This window comes from Suillus discolor (genome assembly GCF_016758755.1).
Source record: "Suillus discolor strain FC423 chromosome Unknown F5147scaffold_21, whole genome shotgun sequence".
Taxonomy (NCBI): Eukaryota; Fungi; Basidiomycota; class Agaricomycetes; order Boletales; family Suillaceae; genus Suillus; species Suillus discolor.
In genome coordinates this window covers 1-18,195 of record NW_024541268.1, presented here as the reverse complement: position 1 = coordinate 18,195, position 18,195 = coordinate 1, and the positions used below count along the sequence as shown (strand labels likewise).

At 42.2% G+C, this 18,195-nt stretch overlaps 4 protein-coding genes across 4 annotated transcripts; all 4 read right to left on the bottom strand.

The window, feature by feature from the left end:
• Positions 1-716: 716 nt before the first annotated feature.
• F5147DRAFT_651860 (uncharacterized protein) lies at positions 717-1,776 on the bottom strand (the record flags this gene model as incomplete). The annotated part of the gene is given in 4 exon segments (XM_041433561.1): positions 717-803; positions 823-879; positions 904-1,686; positions 1,744-1,776. 4 exon segments carry the CDS (start codon positions 1,774-1,776, stop codon positions 717-719), a joined length of 960 nt encoding a protein of 319 aa, XP_041293882.1.
• Positions 1,777-6,157: 4,381 nt separating this feature from the next.
• On the bottom strand, positions 6,158-9,598 carry F5147DRAFT_651859 (uncharacterized protein; the record flags this gene model as incomplete). Its single annotated transcript, XM_041433560.1, has 17 exons — positions 6,158-6,284; positions 6,338-6,430; positions 6,485-6,512; positions 6,543-6,561; positions 6,620-6,775; positions 6,826-6,899; positions 6,943-7,039; positions 7,086-7,409; positions 7,459-7,577; positions 7,634-7,756; positions 7,851-7,889; positions 7,949-8,126; positions 8,587-8,700; positions 8,755-8,832; positions 8,854-8,925; positions 8,980-9,046; positions 9,570-9,598. 17 exons carry the CDS (start codon positions 9,596-9,598, stop codon positions 6,158-6,160), a joined length of 1,737 nt encoding a protein of 578 aa, XP_041293881.1.
• Positions 9,599-9,800: 202 nt separating this feature from the next.
• F5147DRAFT_745219 (uncharacterized protein) lies at positions 9,801-11,635 on the bottom strand (the record flags this gene model as incomplete). The annotated part of the gene is made up of 6 exons (XM_041439734.1): positions 9,801-10,075; positions 10,103-10,180; positions 10,212-10,530; positions 10,881-10,987; positions 11,084-11,334; positions 11,610-11,635. The coding sequence occupies 6 exons, from the start codon at positions 11,633-11,635 to the stop codon at positions 9,801-9,803; spliced, it is 1,056 nt and encodes a 351-aa protein (XP_041293880.1).
• Positions 11,636-13,383: 1,748 nt separating this feature from the next.
• F5147DRAFT_772474 (uncharacterized protein) lies at positions 13,384-16,017 on the bottom strand (the record flags this gene model as incomplete). Its single annotated transcript, XM_041441349.1, has 5 exons — positions 13,384-14,169; positions 14,519-14,946; positions 15,001-15,525; positions 15,575-15,923; positions 15,976-16,017. 5 exons carry the CDS (start codon positions 16,015-16,017, stop codon positions 13,384-13,386), a joined length of 2,130 nt encoding a protein of 709 aa, XP_041293879.1.
• Positions 16,018-18,195: the final 2,178 nt, after the last annotated feature.

The following is an 18,195-nucleotide window of genomic DNA, read 5'->3' as shown; positions in this document are numbered from 1 at the left end:
CTTTCTAGGCCATGGGAATGTCATAGCAGGTCCAGACCGCTGTCATTCTAGGTTCTGGCGGTGTCCTGCTGTGTTGGTGAGTTTAGCAGAGTGGGGACTCATGTGGATGTTATAGTTGACTGTAACACCTTGCCATCAGTATCAATGGAGCACCACTTGATCTTATGAAAGACAGGCAGACTGTGGAATGGAAAATGAATGTTGGCTGCCAAAATATCAAGTGCTTGATCTCGGAGAGGCACAGGACGGTTGCCTTGACTGTGGCATGTAATATAGTGTGTGAGCCTGTGAGAGCTTTGTGAAAATGAGTTGCACCATAATCTTCAACAATGCCGACAGCCTTCGCACTAGGGTGTTTCATCACAACTAATTCACGACTGAAAGTCATGTCAGGTGGACACAAATGGTAGGGCTCAGACTGGTGGCAACCAGTGAGATGCCAACTAACATACCATACTTCAGATGCCATAAAATCTTCTGCTTCCATTCAAGCCAGTGGGTCATTTGAATCAACTTATCCTTGTGATTGGTAGTGCAGTAGGCATCTTTCGCTAAATCAATGTGGAGGCATTCAGTATATTTGGTGTTGTAATTGTTGGTTGTACCAAACAGTGTGATCATGAGATGGTAGTGGCATGCAGCATGCAACTTTGGTAATTTGAAATTGTTTCAAATACTGAACTGAATAAAAATGGCCTTGTTTTCGTGGAAAAGATCTAATGCCTTGTCGAGTGAGTGAAGTGTCTCTGAGCTGTAACAAGGGTATTACACAAGATATAGGAAGTCGAGTAGCCCCCGCACGGCTTGAAGAAGATGACTTACATTAAGATTGTTGGGCAAGTGGACATCAATTATGATGCCAAAGATGAAGCAGCACATCTGTGCATGTTCAGCGCTGCTTACATGTGACAAGCAAGTGATGCCCTTGGTGAATAGGCAGATATGATGGTTTAGAGAAAGCTGCCGACAACGAGCATCAATTTCTGCAGCTCCACAAGCTGCGGACAACCATCCCAGGAGATGCTTGAGCAAGCCTTGATATAGCTGGTGCAGCACATCTGGTGTAATAGCCCAGAAAATGTTGGTGAAAGGAAGATCCTCCAAGAAAGGATGAATGATGGGCTTGATGCCTGCTGTGGTACATGCATGAACAAACACTAAATTTCCATGGTTGAGTGTGGCAAGTGCATCTAGTACTTCTCTAAGTTTTTGCAAGTGAAATGGTGCTGTGTTGCTTCCCATGTCCTTGGCCTCAATGTCGCACTTTGGGCACTCTCCGAACTTGACACCTGTAGCCAGAAGCTGTTCTGGATAGTCACTAATAAAAGTTGCAAACAGCAGATGACAACGACGAAGAGCACCATCTCTGCTATGCATGGGAATACCTTCCAATCCAGCAGGTTTCAGCAGAGCGAGCACACGGCATAAACATGCATAGTACAAGTTTGCAATAGCATGATGGTGAGATGCTTGGTTTATAATGTATTCAAGGCAGGTTGTTGGCAAATAAGCAAGAAGGATATGGCTGCCATATGAAAGTTTATGGCAAATTTCCTTTGGTATATTGCCAATTGTAAGATATACAGGGTAGGCAGTCTTGATGCGAAACATCGTCACTTGTGTTTTGTCCAAGGAAATAATTATTGGAACTATGGTTCCACCAGAACAATGTTCATCGAGTTTTTTCTAGACAGCCATTATAAGTTACAAAGTCTGATAAGTGTTGTGTTGAGCTGTCCATACCTGCATTTCCCACCACCATTTCCCAGTATGCATGTTGTGAAACAGACGAACTGTTTGGTCTTTGTCAGTGTAATGTCACTCTGGGGTAAATGTGAGATATTTTGTGAAGTTGGGATCACTATATAGAGATTTGACACATTCAATGATATCACAATAATAAATATCAAACAATTCTCCAGCAACAATAACTTGTTCACATTTGAATTTTGGTTGTCCCATTGGAAGCTCATAGTCGATCATCTTGTTCAGTTCATTTGCATTCTTGAATGTCAGTCCTAAGCATTCACTGACCTAGTATTATGGGTTGTTAATTAGACACTCATGAAACAAAGAAAAATTCTCACTCCGTCAATGGAGAGCAAGTCCGAAAATGCGGTAGAACTTAATCCACAAAGTTTTGCCCATCTGGCAACCTCCCATTCAATCTTTAAAGAAAACAGGTGGTACATATTGTCATTGTCAGCGAGCTGTGCCCCATACATGACATTGGCAGAGTGATCAGCTGAATCTTGCAACATCCTTTGGTTGGCACATGGGTCTGAATAAGGCACAGCTACAAATCCACACTGTCCTTGTGCACGTGCCTCAATGTCCTGACAAGCATTGTGAATATTATCATCATTTTGGGCATTGTCAGCCTCATCAAAGGCAAATGCATTGTCACTGTAAGTCTCCTCAGATAGCAATGGTATTGGTGCCTCCCATTCAGGTTCGAAGAGAGAATCATCAACATCCAACTCAGAGTCAGAGTTGCTGTAGGTGAGGAATGTAAGAAGATGGAAAGTGGGTGGTGTAAGATATACTTAGATGGTCCTCTGTGCACAAGCTAATGTCAGCACAAGGGGATTGCTACTGAGAAGGTTCCTCTATGTAAAATAGTGGAGGGAAACACTGAACCGGGCTGTCAGATAAGCTTGGTAAGGCGTGCAACGATGAGCGAAGCATGGAAAGCGAGAGCACTATGAAGTGCTACTGAGTGATAAGGTGTGGTAACGCACGCTGAGTGATTGCAAGGTGCACATGCAGGTGGTGGAGCACAGCAACTCTAAATGAGTTGGAGAACGAATAGGACAATGGTCTATTGAGAATAGGAAGGTTGGTGCTTGTGTGCATTCGGGTGCTTAGTGTCGGTCAGTGACTACAATGGAGATTCAGACTTAGAGTCCAATGATGTGCGAGAAGATGGTGGTCAATTGTTAAGAGAGAAAGAGATACATCAAAACTATCTAAGTACCACTAAGCGCTGAGGCAAACCAGGAAGCAAAGGAAGTACATGATGATATATAGTAAGGGTTCATGATGAAACATATGGAATGTGTGTGCAAGCACCAGAGATATTGTCAGAATACATGAGAATAAGATAGGAATATGCACTGACAAACTGAACAGACATAGAATGGATGGACAGAGGACAAGCAATGGAACTGAGGATGTATGCACTGATGTGCAACTGAAGCACTTGCACACATGATTGGCCGATGAAGTGCCAAGTGCATGGAAATGAGATATGAGTCACACTGTGTTTGGAAGGTAATTAGAGTGTCGGAGAATTAGCCCTCTATGAGGCCACAGAGATGTCAGTCTCTACATTGCTATCGGCCTGCTTATCCCCTTCATTCTTCCTGTACAAAACCTACAATAACTCAGCAACATCACCCACAGTTCAACCATCCAACTTACCTTTTCCCTTACAGCAATGAAGTCTGCTTTCATCACCCACATCCATCAGGAAAACAACAAGTTCCTTAATTCAACTTATTGTCACTTTTTCACACACAATAAGGCAAAATAAGCAAAGGCTAAAATAAGTGGAAAAAGGCCACTTGTTGTCTGAATTCTTACTTATTTCTGATTTATTTTACTTTTCCCATCACAAATAAGCAGAAAAATGGTATTGTCTATTCAGAAAGCATGATACAAAAGTAATTAAGGAAACTAGTAGCCTATCAAAAAGCAACTCAAAAGACAAGAACACATACCAACAACTGAGAGTAAGACGCAGCCAGAGCACCATCAGTGTCAGGTGTCTGACTTGAAAAACAACACTCACTTAGTGATGTTCTGATCCGGCTTGGCTTGAAAACCGCAGGGTATGTGCAGAGTTGAAAAGGACTGAAGAAGTTCAAAGCATTTGAGTTGATAGTTGAAGTTGAAGTGCTCAAGAGACTTGAAGTCCATTAGCTAGGGCAAGAGGGACACTAGGATGGCGGTAGATGGCAGCAGTTGTGAACCTGCAAAATTTCTCAGAGGGCTATATGGCCTTTAGCACTGTGATGTTGAGACCCTCAGGAAACTCACTCACTGGAGGATCCTGTGGTGGCCATTTCTGAGCTGAGGGATTTGGGCATCTTGATGCTGAGATGATGCTGGAAGAATGAAATGTACAAGTAGGCAAAGGCAAATCAGCATCAGGCAAGTGACCAAAAAGATAAGAACACATACTGCATGTAAGAGCAGGACACAGCCATGGGAGCACTATCAGTATCGGAGAAGTGAGGAGAGACGAGGACGATGTACAGTACTTACAGAAAACTTGCACAATATTTCAACCAACTGTCACATGGGAAAGGCCACAGTCACTGCCAGTCGGTGTCTGTTTTACTTGAACTCTAAAACTGTGCAGCCGCTGTAGCGCATCACTTATATCCAGCATCATCTACTTGCATAGATCTGATTTGTTAAGACCATGCACAAAGGGTAGGACTGATTCTGAAGGGCTTGGCTTCAGCTCGTGCGCTGCGCCCCTTACCCGAGTATGTGCCCTTAATTCAGATGATATCCAGAGGAAGTCCAAGGAAGTCCGTAGGACTTTTGAAGGAGCATGGGAAAGTCCAGAAGGACTGTCCGGATCTGGATGAGTGCGAGAAACTTCCGGAGGAACTTCTGGAAATTACTATGAGGTTTTGTCCTGGTACAGATATGTATAATGGCTACTCAGGATGAATCCTGAATAGAATGGAGACAGAGGAAAGGCTGCAGGGACAAAGTCCGAAGCAGAATAGGTCCGGAGGACCATGGGAAAGTTCCAGAGGAACTTCCGGAAACTCGGAGGAATGGAGGAGCGGAGGAGCGGAGCTCTGGCCTAGGGAATTCCTCCCTAGGCCTGAGATGGATATTGACTAAGTCGGAGGACTAGAACTAGTATGAGAACTTAGTGTGAGGTCTAGTGCGAGGACTAATATGTGTCATATTCAGACTAAGGAAATACAGGAGTTTCTACAGGGTTTATATACTAGGGAGGACATAATGGAGAATCAGTCAGTGCAGTGCAAGGCTATGTGAGGCTATGGACGGAGCATGTGGAATGCCTAACACTAGTGCATTGGAACTTAATAAAATGAAGATGGAAATGAAGCAGGTACAGAAAATAAAGCACAGTTGGTTATAGGGATAACCAGATGTCCGGAAACAGGTAATTGCCATAAGGGGATGAGTGCTGATTTAAGGTTTGGGTTCAGATATGAAGCATAGGTCGGATCCGGAGATCCTGAGAAGTGGATATGAGATCAGCTGTCCGGATATCGGATCTGGATGTGTGGATATGCAAAGGCACAGGGATTTGGGTGTATAGACATCTGGACAGATAAAGGACATGGACAGGGGGTCCGGAGGTCCAGATGAGGCGTGGGAACTTTGTCGGATGTAGGTCCGGAATACAGGATATGACACAGAGTCAAAATCTGTTTCTCTTGGACTGTGCAGGTTTAAAACCTGTCAAGGATAATTTTCATTTTCTATAAAAATGCACCTTGATATATTCTCATGGTTGGTTTGCTTAAAAGCTCATCAGAGTTGTGTTTGGCCAAGTGGTTGTCATAACAGAATCAAGATCTGTTTCCACTGGAACATAACAGGTTTGAAACCTGTTGAATGTCGCATTTTTTTTCTATTAGAACATGCCAAAGCCTCAACATGGACTCATGTGTACTTTCCTGAGAGCACCATCTCACTGGTGGTGTGATTTCATAAAATAAAAATATTATCATTGGCAGGTTTCAAACCTGCGCTGTCCAAGAGAAACAGATTTTGACTCTGATGTTCACTTGCAATTTCATCTTTAGCAGGTTTTGAACATCAGGAAAATGTGCTATGGCTATATAGCACTCTATAGCACTACATGGTACTATATAGGGGCCATAGGGCTATAGCTTGTATAACCAAGTGCCCAATTGTATAGGCTATTTACAGCAATATATAGTGCACTATAGTGTTATACAGTAGTATGGTAACTATATTCTGCTATCATAGATGACCAACATGAATCTCATTTCAAGCCATACCTGACTATATAATGCTCATATCATCATATAGTTTTTTAAATATATATCTATCATGTGCTTTATAGCTATCTATAGGATTTTAAATCATGATACATTCATTAAAATCTTTCAAATTTGAACATAATCAAATGCAATTATGCGACCATGACATCAGAAACTATAGTGTTGGTTTGTAATCTACCATACGCCTCCATAGCCTCAAAATCTAATTCAGAACCAGAATCATCGACCTCATTGCTCATTACAAAGCCACATGCCTCCCTATCATATCATTTATTAGCATAGAAAAATAATGAATATGATGACACTTTTACCCTATCTCAGCCCACAAATCTTGCTTCAGTTTTTCCATATACATGGGTGAACATTTGTGATATTCAGCCAGCTTCAACATATAGTACTGGTGTCTAAAGAAACATAATATTAGATGAAGTTGAATATAACCATGACATCGCACTTACCTTGGTTGAAAGACAGGCTCCTTGAATTCTATGACAACCGGAGATCCAGAGAGCATACCTTTGAAAGTGCATTCAGCCTGGTAAAAAAGGTGTTAGCTATAGCTGAATTTGAAAACAAAAACTGGGTGCCCTTACAGCTGTAGCCAGTAGAGCAAGAAGATTGTCAGGGAGTTTCTGAAACAAATCCTTGTACAGTAGACCTTCTGATCCAGCTCCTTGAAAGAATTGACTTATGAGCAGTTGACGCAAGAGAACAGCACGGAAAGGGAGATTCTTGTTGAAGGTCTTAGTCTAAGTTGTAATTTAGTTTCGTTTCATACACATTAATATAACAACAGTACCTTCAGATCCAATTCTCCACACAGAAAAGGATCCTTTTTGGTGGAAATGAGCCATGTAGCTACCTCTCCTATCTCTTGATCAGTAGTATTTAAAAAATAAAAGATGTACTTACGCACCAATGTCCTTAGGTTTCATTTGCTGCAATAGAAATGCTACATTCTCTCTTGCCTTTCTAACCAGCTCCCCTCTCAGCTGACTTGCACCAGACCACACCTAAAAAAATGTAAGCATGAATCATATAAAAAAATAAAACACTCACATAAGCCATGGCACGATTTTTCAAAGCGTCATCTTGACTAATGACATCAAACATTAACTTCAAGGGAGAGCCAGGATTCTTGACCGCTTCCTTGATACAGTCCCAAGAAAAGGAATCCTGCACATCCACTGAAGGTCCTGGAAAGGCGGTCTCTAAAGCAATCTTGATACGGAGTAGCTGGTGAGCAAGATCCACTAAAGGACTGCAGCCATCCTTCTTCAAGGAAGCTAAAGTGGTAGGCGGTTTCCTGTCACCTTTGCTGATTCTTCTCCTACATTTACATTCTACGTTATCTTCCTTGGGCTTATCCTTGACCTGAATAAGCTATGTATACAAAGTCAGTGTTGAAGTCTATTAAATAAAAGTTACACACCCCATTGGTTCTCCTTCTAACACCTGTGCTCTCTAGAGATTCGTCTTCTTCCCCAACATCACCACCTTCATCATTACCATCACCATCTGCCTCATTTTTGGCATCCTCATCACTAGAATCTAATATATAATGAGCATATAACATAGTTACATTAAATAAAGAAATGACGCCATACCAAGACTAGCTGTAGATACTTTCTTTTTGGGAGGAACAACCACGGGTAAAATGTCTGCAGGATTGGTGTCATCTATATGGTCCATGTCACTGTCATCTGGAACAACAGATGTTGTTTGCAACCCTATTATGACAATTAGCTGTGTTATAGATGTTGAAGGAACACTTGCCTCTTTTACGCTTTGTCCCTGTGCTGGTAAATGCCGGTTCCAAGTTACTTTCTTCATCCAACAAAGCGTCCACTTTCTTTTGGACATCTAATATATAATATTTTCTTAGTACATTTCCTGTCACATCAAGCTTCAGTATTGCTTACTTTCTTTGTGATTTAACTCAGCTTCCTTTTTCTTCTGTGCTTGAAACTTGAGGAATTCTTCATATTGGTCATCTGAAACCTGCACCTTGGACCCAGATGCTTTCTTTCGCCCTCTGGTCTTGGCTACAGGAGGTGTGGGTGTAAGTGACCTTGCTCCCTTCTCTTTAGGCTTGCTGGACTTGCGAGACATTTGATACAGAAGTAAGATTTGAGCAATGATTAAGGGTGTAAAAGTGAAGGTTGAAAGGATGGAACTGAATTGAAGCTAATTGAAGCTGACTTAAAACTATAATTGGAAGCATCATAACCAATACAGACACTATGCATACCAAACATATAGTATTAGTTATACGTCATATGAAAGAATGCATGGTCTCATTATCTACCCAGCCATTTTGATTTTTAACCCAAGCTGCAAACTCTCTGTCAGTCTAAAAGACAAGAGATGCCCTTGCTCCCTTATAGTCAAGGTTGAAATGGGTGACCTCACTTGACCTAAAGAGCGCAATATCGCCAGAATGCAACTCCAGGACAAGTCCATTCTCTAGTAGGCACAATGCTCCGCCTTGGAAGTGTCCAATAGGTATGACTAGACATAAATGGCGATCCTGGCAATCTCAATGGGCTTTGGTCCTCACATTGATGTTGATGACCAAAGATATGAAGGGCGCGAAAGGCGTAGAGTGATTGCCAGGCAAGACAGACGCAACCTCCATCAGCATCTCAAACTCATCTTGCAGAAAAGTCTCCATCTGCCAATGTCAATGTCAACCTGTGAGCAAGAACAAATCTTTACAACTACATACCAAGTTTTGTACCCACTCAAAGAGCTCTGCATATACGCGTGAGATTGTAGAGTAGATGTGTTGGTGTTCACACAGATCCTTTGATATGTAAGGAATCACCTGCTGGTGGTTAGTGCATATGGCTTCTTTCTCTAGAAGCCACAGTTGAACCTCCTTAGGGGCCTCATTACCCTGGTACATCAATGTTATTTAGCGACCTTACAATGTAGAAATAAAACAGCTTACTGAGGTATAATGCCTATTGTACCAAGACAAGTGCATCACCACTTTGATCATCTTGCGAGCAAACCAACTATGAGCAAATTTCAAGGTGTGTTTTGATAGAAAATAAATGTTATCACTGGCAGGTTTCAAACCTACACATTCCAAGAGAAACAGATTTTGACTCTGATGATCACTTGACAATTTCTTCTTTAGTAAGTTTTGAACCCATACAGACAGATGTAGATTCTGTTGCATCGACTGGTTGACTAAGACCAGTTGAATGCACTTCCAATGAATCCATTCAAAAGTGAATCCTCAAGGCAGTTCTTTCAATAGTATGGTCACCATGATTGATTCTTTTATTCTACTCTTATTGCAAAAGACATCAGAATTCTTCTGGAGCTCTTGACTTCAAGACCTATTTATTTAGCAATTACTCTGAAAAAGTGCTGATGACAGACCACCATGGTGGGCCGATGATGTTTGTGATGTCTTGGGATTAACAGCTATGTCATGAGTGAGAACCAACAATGGAAGGATCACATATGATTGGACTCAAGGGGGATGTTAGAAAATTAATGTTAGAACTGATAAAATGCAGATAAATGTACCTTGAGGATTTGCTTCTGAATGGGCTCATTGGGAGTGCATTTAACTGGTCTTAGCTAAGCAGTTGATATGACAGAATTTAAATCTGTCTGCATGGGTTCATCTGGAAAAACTGTTTCTCTATATAGAAGGCCCCCTGCTATATAGCTCCCATAGCACTTTATAGCATTATATAGTCTATGGCCAGCTATCACAGGATATAGACCACTATGGACATTATGTAATTCTATATATTACCATAAAGTTTGGTAAGCGTATTTAGAGGTAAAACAATTAAGTAAGAAGAAATCACATTTATCTAATACATTATCTAAAGTCCAATCTATAGGAACTGTTCTTCCAAAGTTTGGAACAAGCTGACAAGTTTGCCTAATGGATGATAGTAGAATAACTCTACTTGGCAATGAACCGTCTAAGGAAAGGGAGAGTTTCTTAACTGTATACAACTCATAATAGTCTTCTGCTACAGGTTTTAATAGAGCATACCACTCAATATATGCCAAAGGGTCTTTGGTCCAAGCAGGTTAAACAGAACCATATACTTGTTGTGGTAGCTGAAATATAACTTTCAACCTTCTAATACGTGTACCTATAGTATTGAAATTTTCATACACTGAATGACCATATATATGAAAGCTACTCACTTTTTAAACCAGTGTATTCACAGTCAGGATCAACCATTACTACAACTGTATCAAAGTGTCCAGCTTTATGAGAAATAGGTGGTTGTGCTTTGACAATATCTGCCTCCTCCATTTGATTGAAGTCGACATCATTGCCTAATGAGTCTAGGCAAAATTTGAATCCATGATAAATATCAATATGACTGAAAGGAAGATTCATATATCTGAGCTGTCCATGTGAATGAGGTTGAGGCAACTGAGTGTTAAAATAGATGATGAGATCTTTCTTGAAGCCTTTGCAAGCATGATCTTGCATAACGTCCAGGATATTGTGGTGAAGCTGATGAGGTCTTTTAGTAAGGATAACTCTGTGATCTCTAAACCTTGAGTTTTATCTATCTTGCTCAATATCCCACTCATGATGAAGACACTCTGATATACATGCAACAGGCCTTATACGATTTTCACCTTTATAAGGAAGTTATTATTAATCTGGGTATCAGAGAAGATCTTGATATCCTGAAATTCCATTCCTTACAACACTACTTGGAAAACATATGAAACTTCAGGACTATGGATAACTATAACACAGAGATGTTTGAAAGGTTTCATATTGATTTTTGTAAAGAGAGGTGGTATGCTTCCAATGGACTCCATAGACATCTTGAGATAGCTTTGAAATGAAATGACCTTCTCTCGTCTAGTTAGCCAAGAGATCATTTGAGGTCTTTCATTTCTTCCATTGGAAGCATACCACCTCTCTTTACAAAAATCAATATGAAACCTTTCAAACATCTCTGTGTTATAGTTATCCATAATCCTGAAGTTTCATATGTTTTCCAAGTAGTGTTGTAAGGAATGGAATTTCAGGATATCAAGATCTTCTCTGATACCCATATTAATAATAACTTCCTTATAAAGGTGAAAATCGTATAAGGCCTGTTGCATGTACATCAGAGTGTCTTCATCATGAGTGGGATATTGAGCAAGATAGATAAAATCCAGGAGGGCATGATATGCTAGGATGACGCCTCTTGGAACCTTGCCAACCAAACAAGCCAATAGTACTCTAGCCATATGTTTTCTCTCTTTTCTACCGACCTGACCCAAAGCAGACCAGCCCTTATGGAAGCTTCTGATATCACTTGACCATATGCTTAAATATGCCTTGATAGAGTTGATGAAGTATGTCAGATGTGATAGCTATGTGAATATCGCAATGAGGGAAATCAAGCCAAAAAGGCTCAAATACCCCTCCAGCTACATCTTGAGACATGCACTGTGTATGGAAGGCAGAGTTGGTATTTGTGAAGATATTGGCTTGGTCAATGACTGATGAAGTCCAATGTTATGTATGTCTGGCAAAACTTTGTATTTTAGCCAATTCATTGGCTCTAACCCCACACTTGGGACAAGTACCATACTTGGTACAGGTAACCAAGCATTGCTCAAGATAATTGGCCATGTAGCAAGCCAGAATGAGAAACACCAGGTGTACAAGATCATCTCCACCCACAACCTCTATTCCTCTTTCTCCTGCATCTTTGAGAGATTTCAAAATGATTCAAAGGGAGGTATGGAAGAGATGTTGTACCCTGGAAGATACTTCTCTAGCAGATAGTTCCTCCTTTATGATCTTATCCACCAATAAATACCCTATCAGGATACAGACATGCTGACTGGATTTGCGACGGATAGCTCTAGATATATTGCCGAGTGTAAGATAGACTGGATATGCTGATTTGGATGCAGAAAATCTTGTAAGCTGGGTTTTGTTAGTAGCAATAATCACAGGAGCTACAGATGCTCCCTGAGGAAGTCTGTCCTACAAAAACATACATTAGTTATTAAAGAAACGTAGTTAATACCATGTTGCTCACCTGGACTGCATGCTACCAATGATCTGTCCACATCTCATTATATATGCGGGTAGAACATGATGTATCAGTGAATACTTTTGAAGGCTTGTATACAATATCTTCAGCATGAGCTGGGTTTCTCAGCAATGTTTGAATGGCTTCCAATGGATTACAGTAGTGTAGTGTATGCTTATAGTCCGGTGTATCGTTAAAGGCCAAGTGAGTTGATTGCCATTTTGCATGGGGAGGGATGCTGTCTACGGTTTGATGGAGTCCTCTGATATTATGATATGCAAGCCCTAAACATTCTCTAACCTATTTGTAAACTATCAGCTAAGTGATATCACTTGGAAAAATATAAGTTGACCTACGCCTGGTATAGCTAACAACCTGTCAAATGCTTTATGTCCTATACCCTCTTGCACAGCCCAACATGCTACCTGCCAGTCCAGGTGTAATGAAAATAGGTAGAATAAAGTATCATCTTCATCGTCAGAACTCTCTGATCCCCCTCTTCTCCTCCATCACCTAATCTAAATTGTGTCTGCCATTTAGCATGCACCGTCTCCTCCATTCTTATGACCCTCCCAGTAGTAGGATGAGTCTCTGTGACCCAGGAATCTTCCTCCTCTGCCAAAGCTCCTCTATGCCTAGATGGTCTGGCTACTGGCTTTTCCTGCTCCTGGTCTATGTCCATCATGTCCTGGTTATCATAGTTTATTTCATGAACTAGAAATAATGTAAGCTCTTGATGAGAAACTGACATTGCAACTCACAATCGGAGCCCAGAGGTATCAACTAAAATAAATTGTCATCCACCTCATCAGCTATCTCATCTGGTAGTCCCTCCATCTCCATCTCCATCTCCAATCCATTCATACCTTTATCATCGACCATATCCAGCTCTCTTCCCTTCCCTAGCTTATACCATTTGCAGCTCGAAGCATTGAGTAGGTGAGAATTGAGCCCTTGTGTAGTATGGAAAAGTGCATGTGTAGCCTGTAGCAGGGCATTTATAAGACATTGAAGTCTCAGTAAGAATACACCTGCTAAACACCATTTTATGAATTAGTAAAACAAGAGGATGTGGAAAGAGTCTAGGGGGAGCATCTAGTAGTGTCTAGGAGGAGTGTCTGTTAAAATGTTGCACCAAAAATACAATTCATATTGTGTTACATACAGTATGAATCTTATGCAAAGGCTAAACAACTGTAAAATATACAACATATAAAAAGAGAGAGTAGGGTAACGCATGAAGGGTTGTTCTTAGAAATCATAAAAATAAACTGTAATCAAAGTCTGAGTCTATACACACTTCAAGCAAATCATGAAATTTAAGATACCCATTCTTTCTGAAGTTCCTTGAGTACCACCTTTGCAGCCATAACATTAATGCGATCAGTGGTCTTTCCATCAGTGCCTTTGAGGTACTGTGACGAGTTACCAGGCGTGAGCTTGCATTCTTGCACGGGGGGACAGGGCATGCGAGCAAAGAGATTGTGATCTGCATCTTGATGATCCTTGTGGTACAACAAGTTTATCTGCAAGGCAGGGAGCATTGGTGAGCTTTTGGCAAATCCACTGCCACCCACTGCCCTGGCCCACTCATTGGTCATCTGTTGAGGCTGGCAGAGATGGGCTAGTGTATGATCAGTATGGATCTTGAAAAGCGCAGCATTGATAATGTTGAGCATGCGGGAGTGGCTTGGTGCACTTTCAACGAAGAGGACCGTCCTCATCTCCCTCAACATCATCCTGATAGGCTCATTTGTCCAGTCGTTCCCCAACACTCTGTCCACCATAGAAAACCCTATGTCAGTAGCCAGATAGTGTTGTTTCTCTACAGCCTCATGCCAGATCTCCTTCTCAATCATGTTCTCAAGCCAACAATGGACCCACATCTCCCCTCCGCTTGCTGTATCTGGGTGTGGAACTTTCTTCAACATATATGGTGCATCAAACATGAATGCAAGGGTGAGGATCCCAGTCTGACATTGCTGGATGAACAAGTCCCATGTTCCACATGGATGTGTCAGCTTGCATAAAGGAGATAGGAAATAGCTCGTCGGTTTCATTGCCACCATCTGAGATGAGGTAGGGTGAAAATGCCTGGCCATGAGCTGCGATTATATTCAGTAAGGAACTCAAACATAACACAAAAGTAAATCTCACATCGGATGCAATCCGCAATAGCAACCAGTGCCTCGTAGACACAGCTGAATTTGTATATGGGTGCACAGAATGGATATAACTAAGATTGAGTGAGCATGCGCTCCTGGTAAACTTCGCGTGTCACAGGTTTCAGCTTTGGTAAGGTAAAGCCTTCAGGCACAGGATGGTGGCAATCATATTGGTTGACGCTCCTAGCCATGCTCTTGTGTGCCAAGGCCAGTGTCGGAACACCCCAAAAAGATCAGTTGTAGACAGTGCTACTCCAGACATTAATGTCACCAGTCTGAGAGATCGCACCAATATCCTTGAGTGAACTGATGCCTGGATGATTGCAAAGTTGAACAAGTGGAGGTGGCGAAGCAGGACCAGTCCCTCAAAGAGCAAACACGTAACGCCCTGTACGCCTTTCAGCCAAAGGTAGTTGAGAATTATCCCTTCCGTGTGTGGTGCGGTGAGATCAACCCAGGTATCTTTCACCACCACATCCACCTCATTCTCCATTCCCTTGAGCCATTTCTCCATGGCATCCCAAGACCCGCCCAATTGCAATGCCTGAGCAATGCACTCATGTGATAGCATGACGTGACGTGCAACAGTGCCACAACCATGAATATTATTGCTGATAAACAGCACCATATTGATTGGCACCTCCAGACCAAAAACTCTTGATCTTATGAATCGCCAGACTTCATTCTGCCCAATGGATGTCTCCAGACCCACCATACCTATTGCACGCCATTGTGAGCTGATTACTTTATGAGTGTAACTGAACGACATACCAGGATCAGCCAGGGATAAGTATAAGACAAGCTGAAGGTATTCTTCCTTATCCTCTATGATGTTTAGCATATCAAGGCAAACAGCGCCTCCACGATCGAAAAATGCAAACATAAATGCTTCGCCCAGGAACATCAAGACAACGACAAAGTTGCGAGCATCCTGACAACCCCAGATCGTGTTCACTCGCTTCGCGATCTCATCAAACCACTCCTGTTTATCAACATCAGCCCCATGCTGCTTTATTTCAGTGAGCGTGAAGATGCGACACCAGTCCTGAACAAGAGGGTCACTGGGAACAAGGATGATATCAGGTTTGCATTCTTCAGCAGATCCAGGAAGAGGCTTCTGACAATAGTCCGAACTCCAAATTCGCTTAATCTTTGAATTGCCTGCTAGTAAAAGTGCCTCCTTCACCAAACAATTCATAAATCTAGTCATATGATCTTTCATGCTGGATCCACCCCTGTGTTGGCGATTAAAGTGAGGTGCTTTCAAGTCAGGACAATCTATCTCATTTGTCCAGCCTAGGTAATAAATGAGAATAGACACGCATCAAAGCATCAAGTCTCTTACCTTGATCATTCAAATACCTCTTTTCTTTGAACCTCTGCAGAATACCCTTCACGCTGCGGAGCTTGGTAGGATCATCCAGATTTTCGAGGTGTTGAAAAATAACCTCATCATGACAGAGCCAGTTGATGACATGGCACATGATTGCCTTGTTATCTTCCATTTGCATCGCAACAAATCCCTCAGAGGCCCAATTGGGATCTAAGGGCAGCAAGTGTTGTGAGGACTGAGGGTGTTGCAAGGGATGTAGGTGCTGCGAGGGCTCTAGAAATGCCCTGAGATTGCGAGCTTGTTCGACTACTGCTCTTTGATATACTTTGTCGGTCTTTGCAATAAGACCTCTAGATTGAACCTCCAAATAAACAAATCAGCCATTGAGTCACATAGAAAACAAAGTCTCTCACTGTGTTATAACTCCTGCGTTCCAGATGGAAAAAGTCTGGCATAGCGGTTGTTGAAGTCATTGGAATGGAAATGGGACAGGAAGTCAAAGACGGTTGGGGATAAAGTTGTGGACAAGGGTTGGCAGTAAAGACGTGTTATCGATCAAAGAAATCAAAGGCAAGGTGAATACAAGGGGATACAATAGAAGCACTGACTTACCTTGATATTTTCTCCGAACTAGCTCTAGACCGCTGCCATTGATGGGCCACCATGTACATCCATCTGCCCTTATTTATGTCTGCAGCAAAAACTTGTGACGTGGAGAGCCCTCTGATTGCAGGGAACTTGCAATCATAACCCTAGACTGGGGGCATCATTTTGGCGTCCTTGTGAATTAACAGTATACACGTTCTCAAGATCAACTTCTAGGTATTCATAGCTACAGGGAAACGTACCGTGTAATGTCACACCAATTGAATTGATGAGTATTGAAGGCAAACATGTTTGTATTGCTCCTTAAAAGTAAACCTTGAGGATGTTGAGTGGGAAGTTCACGATAAGTTCAAAAATGTTAAGTCAAGTTGTCAACAAAGATTTATCACATGACTGATACAAACAACATGTCAACAAAAGACTTTGACCAAGTTCTTCAACCGCGCACCCCATGCCCTCAATAATCACCGAAATTGCTCATTTGGTCTAAAGCACAAGTAAGTCGTATTGAATGATGACTAGCATATAGCTCACTGTCACGCATGCCAGCTCGTGCACCTCACCTTGCAGTACCACCTGAGCAAGTACAACCAGTATAAAGTATGGTCACCAAGGTGCATCATCTGTTGCCATCATTTGAACTATTTTGACTGACCGCCATTCAGAACGCACCAGATATTCACACCCTTGACTCCAGTGCATTCAAAAAACTCCTCACTGCCTTCCCAAACTCCACCAAATCCAACAACCATGTTGTATGCACAAAGCCACATGGGGCTTTCCAAGGTCTTGATCTCCGATGATGTCGATTCTATTTAACATCTTAGCATTGAGAAGAAGGAGGCTGGCCGGTAGTTAAATTTTGTAATTGCCAAGTGAAAGGTGATGAGTGCTGATTGGTGGAGCGCCCTCTGATTGCAAGCAACCTGCAATCTTAACCCTAGTCTAGGTGCAAAAATCTGTAACTTATATACATAATCATGACACAAGCCTGATCTAATAATAATCCTTTTTGCTCAACCAACCAGCGCCTTCTTGGTTCCAATAAGTTATGTCGCCTCCTTTCAGATTTAGTATGCCGGTAGTTCTCTCTCCCTGATGCAGCAGATCATCTGCTACAGATATTGGCAGACATTGGACATCTCCTGCCCCGCATTGCATGACCTTTATCAACATTTGACTGATCAAGCTCATAGCCAAGGAGATGTCACTCATCAATGCTCACAGCAGAGTGTTGTAGGCAATAATCGTGCATATCTATTACCTGGGTATGTTTGTATTACTTATGTGACTTGAAAAACATTCTAGTAGCAAATCAGCAGGCCCAGCCATGGACACCAGAGCCCACTCCATCATTGTCTGATACTCTCTCCCCCTCACACATGTCTGTTGATCCTTTGTCCTCAACAACTGCTGGCGAAGTCCTGTCTGTGTTGCCTGCTGTCCGTCACAGGGCACATGATGAGGACTCTGGTTATACAGATTCATCCCACCCTACTAAACGAGCATGCAACTCTACAATACACACACGCTGTGGACCGCCCAGGGAGCCACCTGAGCCTGGGTATGATCCACCTCAATTTGCACTTGTTCCTAATCCTAGTGATAACTGTAACCATGGTGCTTGAAGATTATGGTTACATTGGTGGCACGCTGCTGCAACTGGTGATGATCCTCTGCGCCTCGAAGATGGAGATGGAGAGGAGGAGGAGGAGGAGGAGGAGGAGGAGGCAGAAGTGTATGTGGCAGAAGGTGATGTAGGGGAAGTGGATGAGGCAGAGGTGGCTGAAGCAAATGCCAGGCGAGGTTCATGGTGTCACCGCCGCCCAGATGACCCCAAGATCACATGTAGTGACGAAGCTGCTACCATCATCGCAGAACTTGCATCCGCTCACTACAACTCCACCATCCACAGTCCCCTAAGCTGGCTGCAGGATATTGCAAATCATGTGCAGACTCCATGCGTGGAGCACGAGTCACTGATTTCTGTTGTGGTCCAATGTCGAGGAATCATAAGTAAGGACATT